We start from the raw sequence: 16,565 nt of genomic DNA, 5'->3' as shown, positions 1-16,565 counted from the left end.
TACTCCAGCATCTTTCCCACCACTGAGGTCAGACTAACTGGTCTATAATTTCTGCTTTCTCTCTCTCACCTTTCTTAAAAAGTGGTACAACATTAGCCTCCCTTCAATCCACAGGAACTGATCCCGAATCTATCGAACTCTGGAAAATAATCACCAATGCATCCATGATTTCTCGAGCCACCTCCTTCAGTACCCTGGGATGTAAACCATCAGGCCTCGGGGACTTGTCAACCTTCAGACCTAACATTCTCTCCAACACCAATTCCTGGCAAATATAAATTCCCTTCAGTTCAGGTCCTTCAGCCACTGTTACCTCAGGGAGATTGCTTGAGTCTTCCCCAGTGAACACAGATCTGAAGTACCAATTCAATTCTTCTGCCATTTCTTTGTTCCCCATAATATATTCCCCTGTTTCTGTCTTCAAGGGCCCAATTTTAATCTTAACCATTTTTTTGCCTTTCACATGCCTAAAAAAGCTTTTACTATCCTCCTTTATATTTTTGGCCAGTTTACCTTCGTACCTCATTTTTTTCTCTGCGTATTTCCTTCTTAGTAATCCTCTGTTGTTCTTTAAAAGCTTCCCAGTCCTCCGTTTTCCCACTTATCTTTGCTATGTTATAATTTTTCTCTATTGGCGTTATCTGTTTCTTAACTTACCTCGTCAGCCACGGCCACCCATGCCTCCTCCTGGGATCTTTCTTCCTTTTTGGAATGAACTGATCCTGCATCTTCTGCATTATACACAGAAATATCTGCCATTGTTCCTCCACTATCATCCCTGCTAAGGTATTGCACCATTGAACTTTGGCCAGCTCCTCCCTCATAGCTCCATAGTTCCCTTTATTCAACTGAAATATTGTCACTTCCGATTATACCCTCTCGCTCTCAAATTGCAGATTGAAGCTTATTGTATTATGGTCACTACTTCCTAATGGCTCCTTCACTTCGAGGTCCCTGATCAATTCTGATTCGTTGCACATGACCAGATCCAGAATTGCCTTCTCCCTGGTAGGCTCCAGCACCAGCTGTTCTAAGAATCCATCTCGGAGGCACTCCACAAAATCTCTTTCTTGAGGTCCAATACCATCCTGATTCTCACAGTCCATCTGCATATTGAAATCCCCCATAACAACTGTAGTAACATCTTTGCAACAGGCCAATTTCAGTTCCTGAGTCAACTTCCATCCGACATCCAGACTACTGTTTGGGGGCCTGTAGATAACTCCCAAGAGGGTCTTTTTACTCTTAGAATTTCTCAGCTGTATCCATACTGACTCTACATCTCCTGATTCTAGGTTCCCCGCGCAAGGGACTGACTATCATCCCTTACCAACAAGGCCACCCCACCCCCTCTGCCCGTCAGTCTGTCCTTATGATAGCACGTGTAGCCTTGAATATTCATTTCCCAGGCCCTGTCCACTTGAAGCCACGTCTCAGTTATCCCCCAATATCGTATCTGCCAATTTCCAAAAGAGCCTCAAGCTCATCCATCTTATTTCTAATACTTTGTGCATTCATGTATAGTGTTTTTAATTTGTCACTGCCCTCACCCTTCCCATCAATTCCTATTTCACTCAACCTTACAGCATGGTCCCTTTTTGAGTTTTCTGCTTTGTTGATACAGTTGTCTTTCTTCCCTTGTTCTAATTTTCCCTTCAATTTCCTTCTTAAACTTCCAGTTTGTCCCCTCTCCCCCGCCACTTAGTTTAAACGCAGCTGTGTTGCAGTAGCAAACCTGCCTACCAGAATGCTGGTCCCCAACCTATTAAGGTGCAAACCGTCTGTCTTGTATAATTTATGCTTACCACAAAACATACCCCAGTGATCCAAGAATTTAAATCCTTGCTTCCTGCACCAGTTCCCCAGTCACACATACAAGTCCATTATCTCCCTGTTTCTGGCCTCTCCAGCCCGAGGAACTGGAAGCAAACCGGAGATAACCACCTTGGACGTCCTGCTTTTCAGCGTTCTTCCTAGTTCTCCGAAGTCCCGCTGTGGTATGTTCCTCCTCTTCTTCCCGACATCATTTGTGCCGTCATGTACCACCACCTCTGGCTCTTCACCTTCACCCTTGAGGATTTCCTGCACTCTGTCTGTGATGTCTTTAACCCTGGCACCAGGAAGGCAACACACCATCCTTAAGTCCTGTCTGCTGCCACAAAAACCCCGGTCAGTTCCTCTCACTATGGACTCCCCTATTACCACGGCTCTGTGCGATGTCCGACTCTTCCGCTCTGTCTCCACATCAACTCTTGATTGACAGACCTGGCCGTCTCACGGACTGGCAGTGTCATCTGTCTCTACTGTTTCCAAAAGATTCAACTTGTTCCTGACAGGTACTTCCCCTGGGGTCTCTTGCACCTGTCTCCTCTCTACCTTCCTCATCGTCTGCTCTCTTCTGCTCTCTTCTGGTATGGTCGGTGTAATAACCTCGCTGAAGGTCCTGTCCAGAAAGATCTCGTTCTCTCGGATGAGCCTAAGGTCCTCGAGTTCTTTCATCAGCGCTGCAATATGATCTGTCAGTAGCTGAACGTGCACACACTTTCCACACTTATATGAGCCAGACACACCAGAAGAATGGAACCTCTCACATCATTATCATTTCCCCTGATTTGTTAGGTGAATTTGACTGCACAGATGAATTGCTCTGTGATAATGAGGAACAATGTGGGTGAAATATCATTTATGATATGCTAATACTGCAGTGCTCGGCTTCCACACTAATTCAGGGTCATATCTCTAATTAATCTTGACTATTCTTTCTAAATACTAGATATTACTTTTTAGTTTACATGTATTACTCTATTTCCTGACTAAAGTCCCACTGCAAAATTCTCATAAAGGATGACTTTTACTTCTGTCTGTCTGGATGCCTGAGGAATGAAAGGAAAATTGACAGAAGACTGGGCCTTCCTACAAAGTTTAAAGATACCTGTGGAGGAAGATTTTTGACTTATGCTCTGCATCATAAAATTATACATCTGTTCACAAAAAGCCAACAACAGATCCACTCACAACAGATGTTTTGAGAAAGCGGTCACTAGACCCGAAACGTTAACTCTGATATCTCTCTACAAGATGGTGCCAGATCTGCTGAGCTTTTCCAGCAATTTCTGTTTTTGTTTCTGATTCCTAGCATCCACAGTTCTATCATTACTTATCTACTTCTAAAGGTTTGATGAACGCATTATTACCCACAGTATGTTGAAGAAAACCTCCTGGGTCAATTAATTAAGGAGTGGAATGATGACACTCATTGGCATTGGTGCCACTGACCACATCCCATTCTTTTAAAAAAAAAGACCTGAAGAAGGATGCAGCAGGAAAAGGACAAAAAATTCAAGCATTTTTAAAACACTGTATTATGCTACTCTCAATGCATTCCTGATGATGAAGGGCATATGCTCAAAACATTGACTCTCCTGCTCCTCGGAGGCTGCCTGACTGGCTTTACTTTTTCAGCACCACACTCTTCGACCACACTCAGTACTGTCCATCTTAAATGTGTCATGCATTAGAATTGATTGATTCAATTGAAAATACTTTAATCTGGCAAATCTAGAGTCAGATAGTTATTATCAGGAGTTAATACAGATGACAGAAAAATTACTTTTTGGTGGAATAGAGCACATTTAGTATGATAACTTAAAATAAAGTTTCAGATAAAACGATGAATATTCATGTCGACGTAGCATGCATTCCTTATGTCAGTTAAAGTTTCTCTCTATATTTTATCTATTATTTAAATTAACTGAGGATGTTTTTATTACCTTGGACTGTTTATCTATGCTTGGAACTGAATATCCTAATTATAATAATCATAACTAAACTAGTAAAAAGGCTTGACTGGTCAAGCAATATCATAATTCTATTCATTGCTAATCTGGTAGCAATATTTGTTTAAATTGAAATATATATTAATACACAGGGCCTTCTTTGCAAAGGGAAAGAACACATACAAATCCTGCTCTTATTTTAATGCAAGAAATGAGGTAACAGTTATTCTTTGAATCATTTCTCAGAGCAATGGCTTGACCAAACAAAGTCTTGGTTAAAATTTAAATAAATTCTGGCAGTTAATTATCAGTGATTGTTACTCAGTGCATTCTCCAAGGTAATGCCTCTATCAATCGGAGCACATTTGCTAGTCAATCATCGGTTTCCTCTAGTACAGTATAAATGAAATTATTTTGATGAGTAAAAGATCAAAAGATGTGCCTTTTGCAGCAATACTGGCATTGACACTTGTTGGGCTTTTGAATATACTTTGTTGAAGTAAACCATTAGCCATTAAGAAGAATTAATGAACCCATTCATAGTACTCCAGTTCAGGCAGACTTCGAGCTGGAAGCAAATCTCAGATAATCTAACACTTTACGTCCAAAACTGATTTTCTTTTATAAGTGTTTGTACATAGACCATTTATGGGACAATTTATTGGTATGAAGTATAGTTATTCGTCAATCAATTTCAGGTTGTGAACAATCTGCAATATATTATCCGTTTCTGCTTACTCAGAGAAGATGGTTGTGGAGTGCAGCCTGTATTCTTTGTAATAGTTTTATACAAATTTGTGGGCCACCTCAGAGTCAGCCTTATTTGTCCCACAGGCCAGATCTATCTGACAATCTCTTCATCACTTATGCTGACCCTAGCGTTCATTCCAGAGCATCATGGTGGAGTTTGAACTAATGATCCACTAAATTAATTGCCAAGCACCATAATTCATTATTCACCATACTAAAGTAGTGACACTGGATAGCAATTATAAATCACCATGTTTTAGAGGGCAGAAATGTTTAAATATCTCACAATGGTCATATATATTTTAGCACTTTTAATGCAATGAACTACTTCAAGGTGCCCCACAGGATTGTTATAAATCAAATTATGATACTAAGGCATGTAAGGAGATACAAAGTCAGCTTAATCAAAGAGATACATTTAAAGAATGGTCATAAAGGTGGAAAGCAACGTAGTGGAGAACCAGAGAGGTGTAGGAAGGTTAGCCTGATCAGCTGGATGCAAAACCACTCCCAGTTGAGTAATTAATATTGGAGTTGCATAAGATGCTAGAATTAATGGTGTGCACATATTTCAGGAAGATTACAGAGATGGGGTTTGGGCATGGTCATGGAGGAGTTTAGACCAGGACCCATTGCAAGTCTGTGAACTCAGGGGCAGTCGTGAAATCGGGGGAATTAATGTCTGTTGAGATAACAGAATGATCCCAATTTTAAGAATTAATAATACAAATTTTCTGGTCATTTCAAAAGGCTTATTATTTAGTAGATCTCTTCATGTTCAAGTATTCATTTGACATGTGATTTTAATGTAAAATATGAATTTGGAATTTTTTGGAATATTGCATGCAATTCTGGTCTCCTTCCTATCGAAAGGATGTTGTGAAACTTGAGAAGGTTCAGAAAAAAATTACAAGGATGTTGCCAAGGTTGGAGGATTTGAGCTATAGAGAGAGGAAGACTGGCCTGGGGTTGTTTTCCCTTGAGCGTTAGAGGCTGAGAGGTGACCTTATAGAGGTTTATAAAATCATGAGGGGCATGGATAGGGTAAATAAGCAAAGTCTTTTCCCTGGGGTGGGGGAGTCCAGAACTAGAGGTCATCAATTTAGGGTGAGAGGGGAAAAATATAAAAGAGACCTAAGGGGCAACTTTTTCACACAGGGTGGTATGTGTGTGGAATGAACTGCCAGATGATGTGGTGGAGGCTGGTATAATTACAACATTTAAAAGGCATCTGGATGGGTACATGAATAGGAAGGGTTTGGAGGGATATGGGCCAGATGCTGGCAAGTGGGACTACATTGGGTTGGGATATCTGGTTGGCTATGACAATTTGGACCAAAGGGTCTGTTTCTGTGCTGTACATCTCTATGACTCGATCAATGCAGAGAAATGTGAGGTAATGCACTTTGGTAGATGAAACACGGGGAAACGATACAGGTTCAATGATACAACTGTGAAGAGAGTACAGAAGCAGAGGGACTTCAAAAGTTCAAGTGCACAATTCTCTGAAGGTGGCCAAGAAAATTGAAACATGCTAAGCAGACTTTTAGGATCCTTTATAACTAGAGGCATAAGAGTATAAAAACGAGGAAGTGATGCTACACCTCTACAAATCTTTGGTGAGAATACAGTTGCATGTCAATTATCCAAATGAGATGGGCGGGGAGTTTTTTTTTCAGATAATTGATTGAACAGGTAACCGATCTGATCGTAAACAAGCGGTAATTTAATGAGTGTCAGTGAGCCGAACATTTCTTGGTTATCCGGCAGTGCACGCCAAATGCCTTTTAACTGATAAGTGAATGCTGAGTTACCTAATGCCGTTTTTATAGGACCTTGAGATCTTTTTCAGATCATCCAAAATTCGGATAATTGATGTTAGGACAACCGAGGTTGTACTGTATTGTGTTCAGTTCTTTATTTATTTAATTGAAGGAAGGATGTTTAAAATCCTGGAGAGAGTGCAAAGGAGATTTACTAGAATGATATCTGAAGTGAGTGATCTTAGACATAAGAAAAGGTTCAAGGAATTAGGCTTACTTTTGGTCGAGCAGAGAAGATTACAAGGTGACCTTAGATTGGTTTTGACAGGATAAAGCCAAATAATTTGTTTGCAGTAGTTCGTATGACAGTAACTGGAGTTCATAATTTCAATATTATCAACAAGACAGCTCGGAGTGTGATGAGGGGAAACTTCTTTACTCAGTGTTGTTAGGGTTTGAAATGTCGTGCCTGGGAAAGTGGTGGAGCTGCATTCCATGAGAGGTTTCGGGAGAGAGATGGATATGCGTTTGAAAGTGATGAGTTTAGATGACTACAGAGATAGGGCTGGAGAATGGGACTAGCTGGATAGCTCTTTCAGGAGCTAGTACTGACATGATCAGTAAAATAACCTCCTTCTGTTCTATGAAATTTTATAATTATAAAATATAAGCCATGCTAGTATATTAGGAAATCAGATATTCTGCCTCTTTGAAAGGCTACATTAATAAACCTGTTTCTCTGCTTGACGATGTTAGCTCATTGAAGCAGTGTGAACCACACTGTAGACAGCACTACTGTCCACTGAGGCAAAGTATATGTTCACAGATTGACGCTCTGCTCAGTACCATCCATACATGTGTGGTATCACGTGACATGTTGGCTACAGAATAAGAATTAAGCACTTGAGGAAATGTTTCTGAACCTATAAATCACCAGATCAGATTATTATTATTATTGTCTTGTACTTGGTATGAAATCCCAGTAGCAGGAGTTGCAAGATAGCCACATGTTGTTCCCTCAAGTTTTATTGTCACTGCATGCTGGTCACAAATTCAAGATCAAAGAATATTATAACATCGATAAAGGAGTCATTAACTCAGCTCTTTGAAAGAGTTATTTGCTAAGTCTCTCTTTTCTACTCGATAGTGCTGCAAGTTATTTTTTTCTTTTCAAATATTTAGCAATATTTGTTTGGAAATTTACCAATGAATTTGCTTCCACCACCCTGTTAGACAATGTCTCACGTCCAATTTGCCATTTGTCTTAAACCTGTATGACTTGCCTACTGACCCTCATAATCACTAGAAGCTTTTTTCTGCCTATCTACTCCATCAAAGCTCTTTGTAATTTTAAAAGATTTCATTCTTTTGCCCATAAAAGTTTATATCTCAGAATATTGTAACAATTCTGAACATGCCCTTCAACTTTGTTGATCTTGACATTTTGCGAACCTTTTATGAGGAGTTAATGGGGTGCATGTTAGCATGCTGGTGCAGTGATTGATTTAAGTTTTCAGCTGAATGAACTGTAATCTCAATCTCAGGAGACATACCACGAAGACTTGCCAACGATTACATTTTTCATAACCCTTTCAATAAAATCTTTTGGGACCACCACTATGAAAGCAGCTTCTGTGGAGAGAACTGTAAATGTTCACCTTCTAATGCTAACAGTATTGGAATTACAACTGTCATGCAATGCTGGGAAAGTAACAAAGAAGACACTGTTCATAAGTAGAGCACAGTCGAGCCACAGAGGTGAATGTAGTAGATATTCTCCCCAAGACATTTTTTCTCTGAAAGCTAATTAGTAGCTTTCTAAAAACAATTATGTAAATCTTACACCCTAGCTGCCAATCAAACAAATGCCTTTTCTTCCATTAAATACAATTAATACACGAGGGTAGAAATTACTCATGGGAATGTTAATATATGGAGATTTAATCATCTGCTACCTCTGTCTAAGTAGCAGCATAAGGAATTTAATACCAATGCTTTAAAAATTGACATAACACCATCATCATAAATTTCCTCATGGTGTTAAGTGAATTTTCTTAGACAGTCTCTGATTCATTCATCAGAATTGGCAAATAAGTAGTCAGAAATTATGAGACAAATACCCCAAAACTGTGAAGGATGAATGGGAGAAACTCCCACGCAAGTTTGCTTCATCAGAATTTTACAAGTACACTAATCAAAGTGTAACACAAGCTTCACATGAAAGCTATTAATTGTAATAATTACTGAAATTCCACTCAGTTATTATTTTGATTTGATTTTGTACTCCACTTTGGAACAGATGAAGTATTTTTCCGAAACTGGGTGGGTTTTGGTCAGGTTGGGGGTTGAAGTGTTAGAAATCTGAAATACAGGTCCATAATATCCAAACCAGATTTCATTGGAAGATGGGTTAGGGGCTAAGAGCAACCAACCTGCTTGAGACAAACAAGTTGCTAATTTCGACATTAGAATGAGACTGGGAGACTCACACTTATCCATCATTTCAATGTTAGCTTTTCCCAATCAGTTTTCTCAGTTTTCGGAAAACCATAGGCTCCAGAATGCCCAGGAATGCTGGTTCCAAGAGATTTTTAAAAATAACTGAACCTATTTGCTGCATTCAGCATTCCTCCCTTGATAGTTTCCCACAAGTGACACTCAGCTGGCTGTTCCAAGCAGCCTACCCTCTCACCCTTAAGGCACCTACTCTCTTCCACGTGGTTCAGAGATTCCTCAGGCCTTCAATCCACAATCCTTTCCCCACATCTCCCAGCCTCCAGTTCTCCACTCAACCACAGTCTGTGATCCTTCAGAATCTGAGCCCCACACTATTATCTCTAATCCTTGACTACCTGCCTGGCCTCTGATTTATAACCATGATCCCTTGCCTCCACTCTTACAGGCCTCTGATCCCCATCCACCCTCTGCCAAGGTAAGATTGCTATTGGAATCAGATTAGGGCTCTGATCTACGTGAAGCAACATTTCACTACCTACCAGAGGCCAAGCCTGTTAATCAGGCAGCTTCAATGCAGGCAACTTGTCAGTGATATCATTTGCAAATACATTTTCAGAATGCTGTAGGTCATGTTCTGCCCTGGCAGGTTGCAAAGGTAAAACTCCCTGATCATCTTCATGTCCCAGTTTGGATCACAATCTGTTCTGTCACACAGTTTATTTGGTATAGTTTGGCAGTCACTATATTTTGTTTCAATTCTATCATTTAGAAAGTGGAGTTGTGTTGTAACAAGATGAAACTTATGAGAAATGAAGTCAAAGGGTTAATTGCACAGTTTGCTGAATTCCCAACCTCAGTGTATCGCTGCTGAATGCCCAAAACCAAGGGAAGGCCTTGTTTCATGATGGGGAATATTGCAGAGGTTGGCACATATTACAGATGTTGGGGGAGATTGCAGCGGTTGGCACATATTGCAGATGTTGGGGGTTATTGCAGATGTTGCCACATATTGCAGATGGGGGATATTACAGATGTTGGCACATATTGCAGATGTTGGGGCATATTGCAGATGTTGGCACATATTGCAGATGTTGGGGGCTTTTGCAGATGTAGAGGGATATTGCAAATGTTGGCACATATTGCAGATGTTTGAGGTTATTGCAGATGTTGGGGAGATTGCAGATGTTTGGATTAGAATTGGGTGGTGGTGGTCAGAATCAGGAAAGAATGAATTAACCTACTCTCAAATCACTTTCCCCATAAAGAAGACTTGGAGGCCAATCAGCTTTATCCCCTCCTATTGCAATTTGACAGGAGGCTTGGTGAGGACACTGGGATTAAATCAAGGATTTCCAAACTTTTTGTTTGAGGGCCAATTGTGTTTTAATCAGTTGAGGTAGGTGACGTTTTGACCAGGGGTCAGGAGAGAGTTGCTGAGACTGTAGATCTAAGGGAAGAGGGACAAGAGTCTGTTGATGAGTCAAGATGAGTGAAAAGTCACATGGATGAGAGTGACATTCATTCTCTTCTCTTTGACGATGTCTCTTCTCTCATCCCTCCCTAACTCTCTACCCCACACAGCTCTTTCTTTCTCAGCCCAACCCTCTCTTCCCTCTCTTTCCCATCTATCTCTTCATAGCTCTCTCAATTCCTGCACATGCTCTCTCCCCAGCCTGCATCTCTCACCCTTCCATACCTCCTTTTCCTCACTTCTCCTTCTCACTCTGTCCCTGTCTCCTTGTCTCTCTCTCTCTCACGCTTCATCTCCCCACCCATATCCCCCCTCCCTCGGTCTCTCCATAATCTCCCTTTCTCTCTACTGATTGTACCCTTCTCTCTACCCCTCCCCTTCCTTGGTTTCCTCCCTCCCACTCTCTAACACTCACTGCTTTCTTCATGGTGACAGCCACATTCTGGACATTTCCACTCCCCAGTTCCTGTTGGGGTTACAGACTGTGCTAGGCCATGAGACAATTCTCAGATGCTCACAGAAATTCACATTTGACAATATGGTACTTCTCATTTTCAAAGGGCTCACCAGGCAACTGATGGGCTGATACAAACCTTTGGCAGGTCAGACTGTACCCGACAGAACATATGTTGGACAATCCAGATTTCAAAAGTTGTAGAACAAAGGATCAGGCTGATTAAAGATCCTACACATGAAGCTCAGAAGAAAACATTTTTAAATGAGCATAGGCTAAACAGGTTATGACTTAACTCACTGGAGTTCAGAAGAATGAGAGGTGATCTCATTGAAACATATGTGAATCTTAAAGGGTTCAACTGGGTACATGCTAAGATGATGTTTTTCTTCATGGGAAAGTCTAGAACCAGAAAGCATAATCTCAGATTAAAGGAGCACCAATTTAAGACTGAAGTGAGGAGGCATTACTTCTCTCAGAGGATTGAGTGTCTTTGGAACATGTGGGCAGAATTCTTGTGTATACTTAAGGCTGAAATAGATAGATCCTTGATCAGTTGGGGAATCATGGCTTATGGGAAAGTTCAGAAAGTGAACGTGAAGAATTTCGGCTCAGCCAGTCCTATGGAATGGCAGAGCAGGCTTGAGGGACCGAATGGCCTGCACTTGTTCCTATTTCTTATGGTCTTATTTTGTTATGGTGTTAAGCTGCATTGGCGAAGCTTTGCACCCAATGACTTTCCTGACCATACTCAACAGACTTTGTAATTTTTTAAGTGCAGTCAACTTATGAGACATGGGCTAACAGACCAACAAATTTGGTGCCTGTTTGTGTACATTGATTTTGTTTTATAATGATACAATTCTGAAATCAGATGCAATGGGCAGAATCTTCCATTATTTGTTGTAAGTGTGGTGATCCATGTGAAAATGAGTGAGATGTCTTTCACCAGAATCCACCGGACCATGTGTCTGTCAGGCATGTACATGGTCACCCAATGGTCTTTCTGTGAGATATACTTCATGGGACATTGATGTACTCTCCCTCCTGAGCCAATCACAGACTTGCTGCCAGCGTGAGAGATGGAGCACTGAATAAGAAGTCATGGCTGCTCATGGTACAGTGACCCGGACGTTCAGGGGCAACAGGCAGAGCTAGATTCAGGGGATGGGGATGGGAGATTGGATGAAGCTCACATGGAGAGGGTGGGGAGTCAGAAAGATTAGCTTTTAACTGCTAGCTTCCTGCTCCTGCATTTGCCTCTTATCATCCCAAAATTAGAATAGATCAAGGTTCTCCCTCACCAAACCTGAAGGACAGGTCTCTTAATTGTACCAACCAAGAAGGCTGCCAGTGTTCTTGCATGTTGGGAATAAAGTTAATCAGAGTGGTGGCACGAAGAGATCTTTAATTGGTTATAGTCCACTTAAGAGTCTCAATTGATAGCAAGGCATTAAAACCTTTGCACTTTGAACATAAATGTTTGTGATACACAGGGGTGCCATGGATTTCCCCAGCACTAATCACTGTATGACCTTCCTCTTCTGGCACTTTCTCCATTGTTTTTAGGAAGGGGAGGTTTCTGCACAGTATCTTTCCTCATGTTTACCCTTTTGAAAATGTTAATATGTGGTTGTTGCTGTGATGTCTTGCTTTACCAAAAGCTCTAGTTTAGAAGGAAAAAGGATTCTGAACACAAGCAATACTAAAATGTCTTTCTTGCTTTTTCAGCGAATCTTAGAGGGTGAGAGTGGCACCATGACCTTTGACCCTATGCTGGATCACAACGGAATCTGTTGCGCTGAGTGCAGACGCAGTTATTCACATTGCCAGCGTATATGTGAACCCTTGCGTGGCTACATCCCCTGGCCTTATAATTATCGAGGGTGTCGTGTTGTTTGTAGATTAATCATGCCATGCTCCTGGTGGGTAGGACGCATACTTGGTTTGGTATAAGCTGCTGAAGGAGCCCCATTTTTGAAAGTGGAACCCAATGGATAATAATTATTGGCTATGAATTTTCATACATGATTATTGTTGGAAGGAATTTCCAAGAAGAGTTGCAATTTAAAGTGCCTTTGTTAAAAACTATCCATTAATGCACCTCAGTGTCTGACCACATATTTTCTGCAGATGTAATGTTTATAGAGTTTGGTTTAAAAATTGAAATACTCCAAACCAATCTAAATTGTGTAAAGCTACATGTGGTTAGACCAAAAGTAGAATTACTTAAAATGATCCTGTTTATTTAGAACATTGTACAGACATTAGAAATTGTGCAATAAAGCATGCAGCAACATGTATGTGTGCTTAGATTCTTATTTGTACAGATAATATGATCCATTGGTGGTGTATATGTAACTCTAAGATTAAAAAGGCCAATGAATACAATAGAACTAGCTGACTAGGACTGTTAAATGCTTTTTGTTATTAAGTTTCTAAAATTTTCAATTCCAATTATTAAAGAATGTCATGCATTGTCGTGTGTTGGTTTTCAGTTAAATTCAACTTTCTCCACTATGTGCAGCGTAAATATTCAAAAGAAAAAAGAATCAACACTTGGTTGTTTTTGGGAAATAAATCAAAATGTAAAGTTTTTCACTTTGACTGTTGGTAACAAAAAGAAAGTGTTTATTGAAGTGTGCAGTGATGGTGAGCTTTGTTTTCTCTGGGGTGCTCAGCTCTTGATATCAGCTGCCTTGCTTTATATTAATAAAAGAAAATGGTTGAGTCCAGAAAGGAAAATGAACCTTTGGAGACACAAAAGGTTGCCCTTTGAAATAACTTCACAGAGGCTGATATGGATCACCAAGTCCCCCTTTATTTACACGTGGAGAGTCCTTAACACTGATCCAACTCCCTCAGAATCAGCTCTCGGAGTAAACAGAACCCAGGACACTCCTGTTCTCTTTATCCTTTTCTCTTCCCACCCCTCCCCCCCGCACTACCACTGTGCAACAATAGTGCTTATATTTCCACACAACACCCATGTTTGAGTGTGCATGGTGACCCAGTATGCAAGAACTTTATTCAATATTTCCACCACCAGGAAAAACACCCGTTTGGATAGTGAACCATTAATAAGCAAGACCTGATAAAATTAAAATACACTTTATTATGTTTGTGATTGGAAGTCTGCAGACTTGGTTAGTATGGTGATTGAACCCATGACCTTGGTATTATTAATGCCACACTCTAACCATCTGAACTAATAGACCAATATGCAGGCACTCTTGTTTTTATCTGTAATCCAGATTAACAGTTCCAATCAGGGAACTCTGTGAGGTCCACATGGCTGACCTCACTACAATTACTACACCCTTAAGCTCCTTTCAGCATCAAGCTTTACTGACTGTGGTTGACTGTGAGTATATGTTATCAGCCAATTTCCTACTCAGCCACATGAATGGATGGTTCTCACTGTGGAGGGAAGTATCTGAGTTATAACTGTCAAGTAGTCCCAAAGCTAAAAATGAAATCAAAACATGTTGTGATGGATTATAACATCTCAGGGTCTACTTCATTCTATTGAAAAGGCAGAAGAAAAGCACAGATTTTGTCAGGGACAAAAGAGAAAAAAGATGAACAAATAATTGATAAAAGAAATAACACAAATAGGCGTTATAAAAAAAATTCTTAGGTCGGAACGTTAGCCCCTGCTAGCCACTGGAATGGAAGTAAGTGGCACAGAAGTTTGCAGTACCAGCCTGCATGCCAGTTCCTCAGCCCCATCATACCCTGGGTCATTATCCAAAAGATGAGATGGTTGGAGCAGCAGGAATACCCGCAGCAAATGCCAGGTCGCCAATTGATCCCTTAAATAATTTTAAGGTTTCAAATTCGGTGGTTATTTCAGAGAAGGCTGACGGTGATTCAAGTGATTGGATAACTCCATAAAACACCTACATGCAATACATAGCCTGCTCCTATTTCTTCTCCTGAAAAAATTGGTAATGCATTTTTGGGCAACACATACATTTTTGGCTACTATTGCTATTTTTGGCCTGACAGTGCAGCTGTTATCCTGGTGAAACTCTGTGCTTAGGATTTTCCAGTTGAGCTTCCCAGGTCCCTGAGCACAGTGGAAAATAGTTCAGCTTCCCCAGTGCATCCAATCAGCAGCAGGCAAAGGGATAGGGGGCTAGTTCCAGGGTGCCAGTTGGCAGAGGTTCAACACACTGGGCATTGATTATACAGCACCCAGCTCACCATCCAACGTGAATGTGCACTCATAATAATCACTATGAGCTAAAGCCTGCCAATATAATTAATCAGAGTGAGCACAAAGCAACGCTGTTGCAACTGCATGAGCCATTTTCATAGAATCTCTACAATGTGGAAGCAGGCCATTCAGTCCATTGGGCCCACACCAGCTCTCTGAAGATCATCCCACCCAGACACTCCATCCTGGAGCTAATCATCCACATGCTATTTCCTGTAACTAATCCATTTATCCTGCACATCCCTGGGCACTATGGGGCAATTTAGCAAGGCCAATCCACCTAACCTGCACATCTTTGGACTGTCAGAGGAAACCAGAGCACCTGAAGGAAACCTATGCAGACACAGGGAGAATGTGCAAACTCCACACAGACAGTCACCCAAGGGTGGAATCGAACCCAGGTCCCTGACGCTGTGAGGCTGCAGCACTAACAACTGAGCCACCTGCTGCCCATTTTTTTTTTGGCAGCTGCTCTGCTACTAATGAAACCCGAGGCCAAAATTTTCTTGATGATGTTTAAGTAATGATTACAAATAATAACTGTACTAACTAACATATAAGATATAACTAATATATACTATAACAATGTCAACAACTGAAGCTAAAGTACTGACCATTGCATGGGATGACTAGTGGTTATACTTTTGTCTATCCTGAGTGGCAGTCAGAAGTTTTCTGTTCCATGACAACACATTGTACATAACCTTTAGTTCTTCTGATTATATTGGTGTGGGTCTGAGCTCTGGTTTCACATTGCCTGTTTCGCTCATTTCTCTAACTGGCAATCACTTGAAGAAAATGCATTCTGTACAAGCATTGCAGCAAGGGATGGAGACTAGCGAAGGGCTGGTTTTCTTTGCACTTGTAATTTTTATTTTCATGAGCTTTGCGGAAGGTTTTCAGGCACCTCTCCTCACTGGTCTAACAGTGATTCATCTCAGGGGAGGATATAACACTTTACACAATGTCAGTTTCTTCACACAACCCATCCATGTCAAACTCTTTAAAATTCCACACTTGAATACCACTGCAAAACTTTTCAAAGGGCACAGTATTTGCAAGGCTAATTTGGACCTTCAGCTGTGAAAACTGTTTTCAGGCAGTTCATATCTGTCACTCAAATACTTCATGAGTTTTGTGACAAGTCGAAAAGTCTCACTCACATCTTCCTGACATAGCTGGTATTAATTTTTAGTCTGTCGGTTATTATGAATCAAAGTAGCATAGTCTATATCAAATCCCTAATCATGATGCTTACAAAACAGCCACAGTGTATAGAGTATCCTTAAATAATTATATGTCACAAGGTGTTTCCTAGGATTGTTATTGGGTATGACACAAAAGAAGACATTAGGGTTGATGGGAAAAACTTAATTGAAGAGGTAGATTTTAAGGACTGTCTAAATGAAAAGGTGAGCAAGGTAGAGAGGCAGGAAAATGATTAGAAACTTCAGAACTTGGAGTGTATGCTAAGAATACTGAGTGACTTTGCCTCCAAAGCTTAAGTATAGTCCAAGAGTGTTGTTGCAAAAAATAAAGCTCAGGCGCTAGATTGGCAACCCTATCCTCCCTCCCCACCCCCCGCCCCACCTTTCTCCAAAATGCTTCTCTGGTGTATTGGTGCACTGTTCTCACTTACAGAAGAAAGTGAGGACTGCAGTTGCTGGAAAAG

The 16,565-nt window shown here is 40.7% G+C and overlaps 1 protein-coding gene across 1 annotated transcript in view; it reads left to right on the top strand.

Annotated features, from left to right (window-relative positions):
• Nucleotides 1-13,148, top strand: part of cnmd (chondromodulin) — a 70,710-nt gene extending 57,562 nt beyond the window's left edge. The window contains exon 7 of the mRNA XM_072578176.1: nt 12,403-13,148. Coding sequence (XP_072434277.1) covers nt 12,403-12,627 — 225 coding nt within the window. The 3' untranslated portion in view covers nt 12,628-13,148. The remainder of the gene's footprint in view (nt 1-12,402) is intronic.
• Nucleotides 13,149-16,565: the final 3,417 nt, after the last annotated feature.

Source organism: Chiloscyllium punctatum, chromosome 9 (genome assembly GCF_047496795.1).
Source record: "Chiloscyllium punctatum isolate Juve2018m chromosome 9, sChiPun1.3, whole genome shotgun sequence".
In the NCBI taxonomy this organism is placed as follows: Eukaryota; Metazoa; Chordata; class Chondrichthyes; order Orectolobiformes; family Hemiscylliidae; genus Chiloscyllium; species Chiloscyllium punctatum.
The sequence above is the reverse complement of the archived record's forward strand: the minus strand, read 5'-3'. Positions and strand labels throughout refer to the sequence as shown.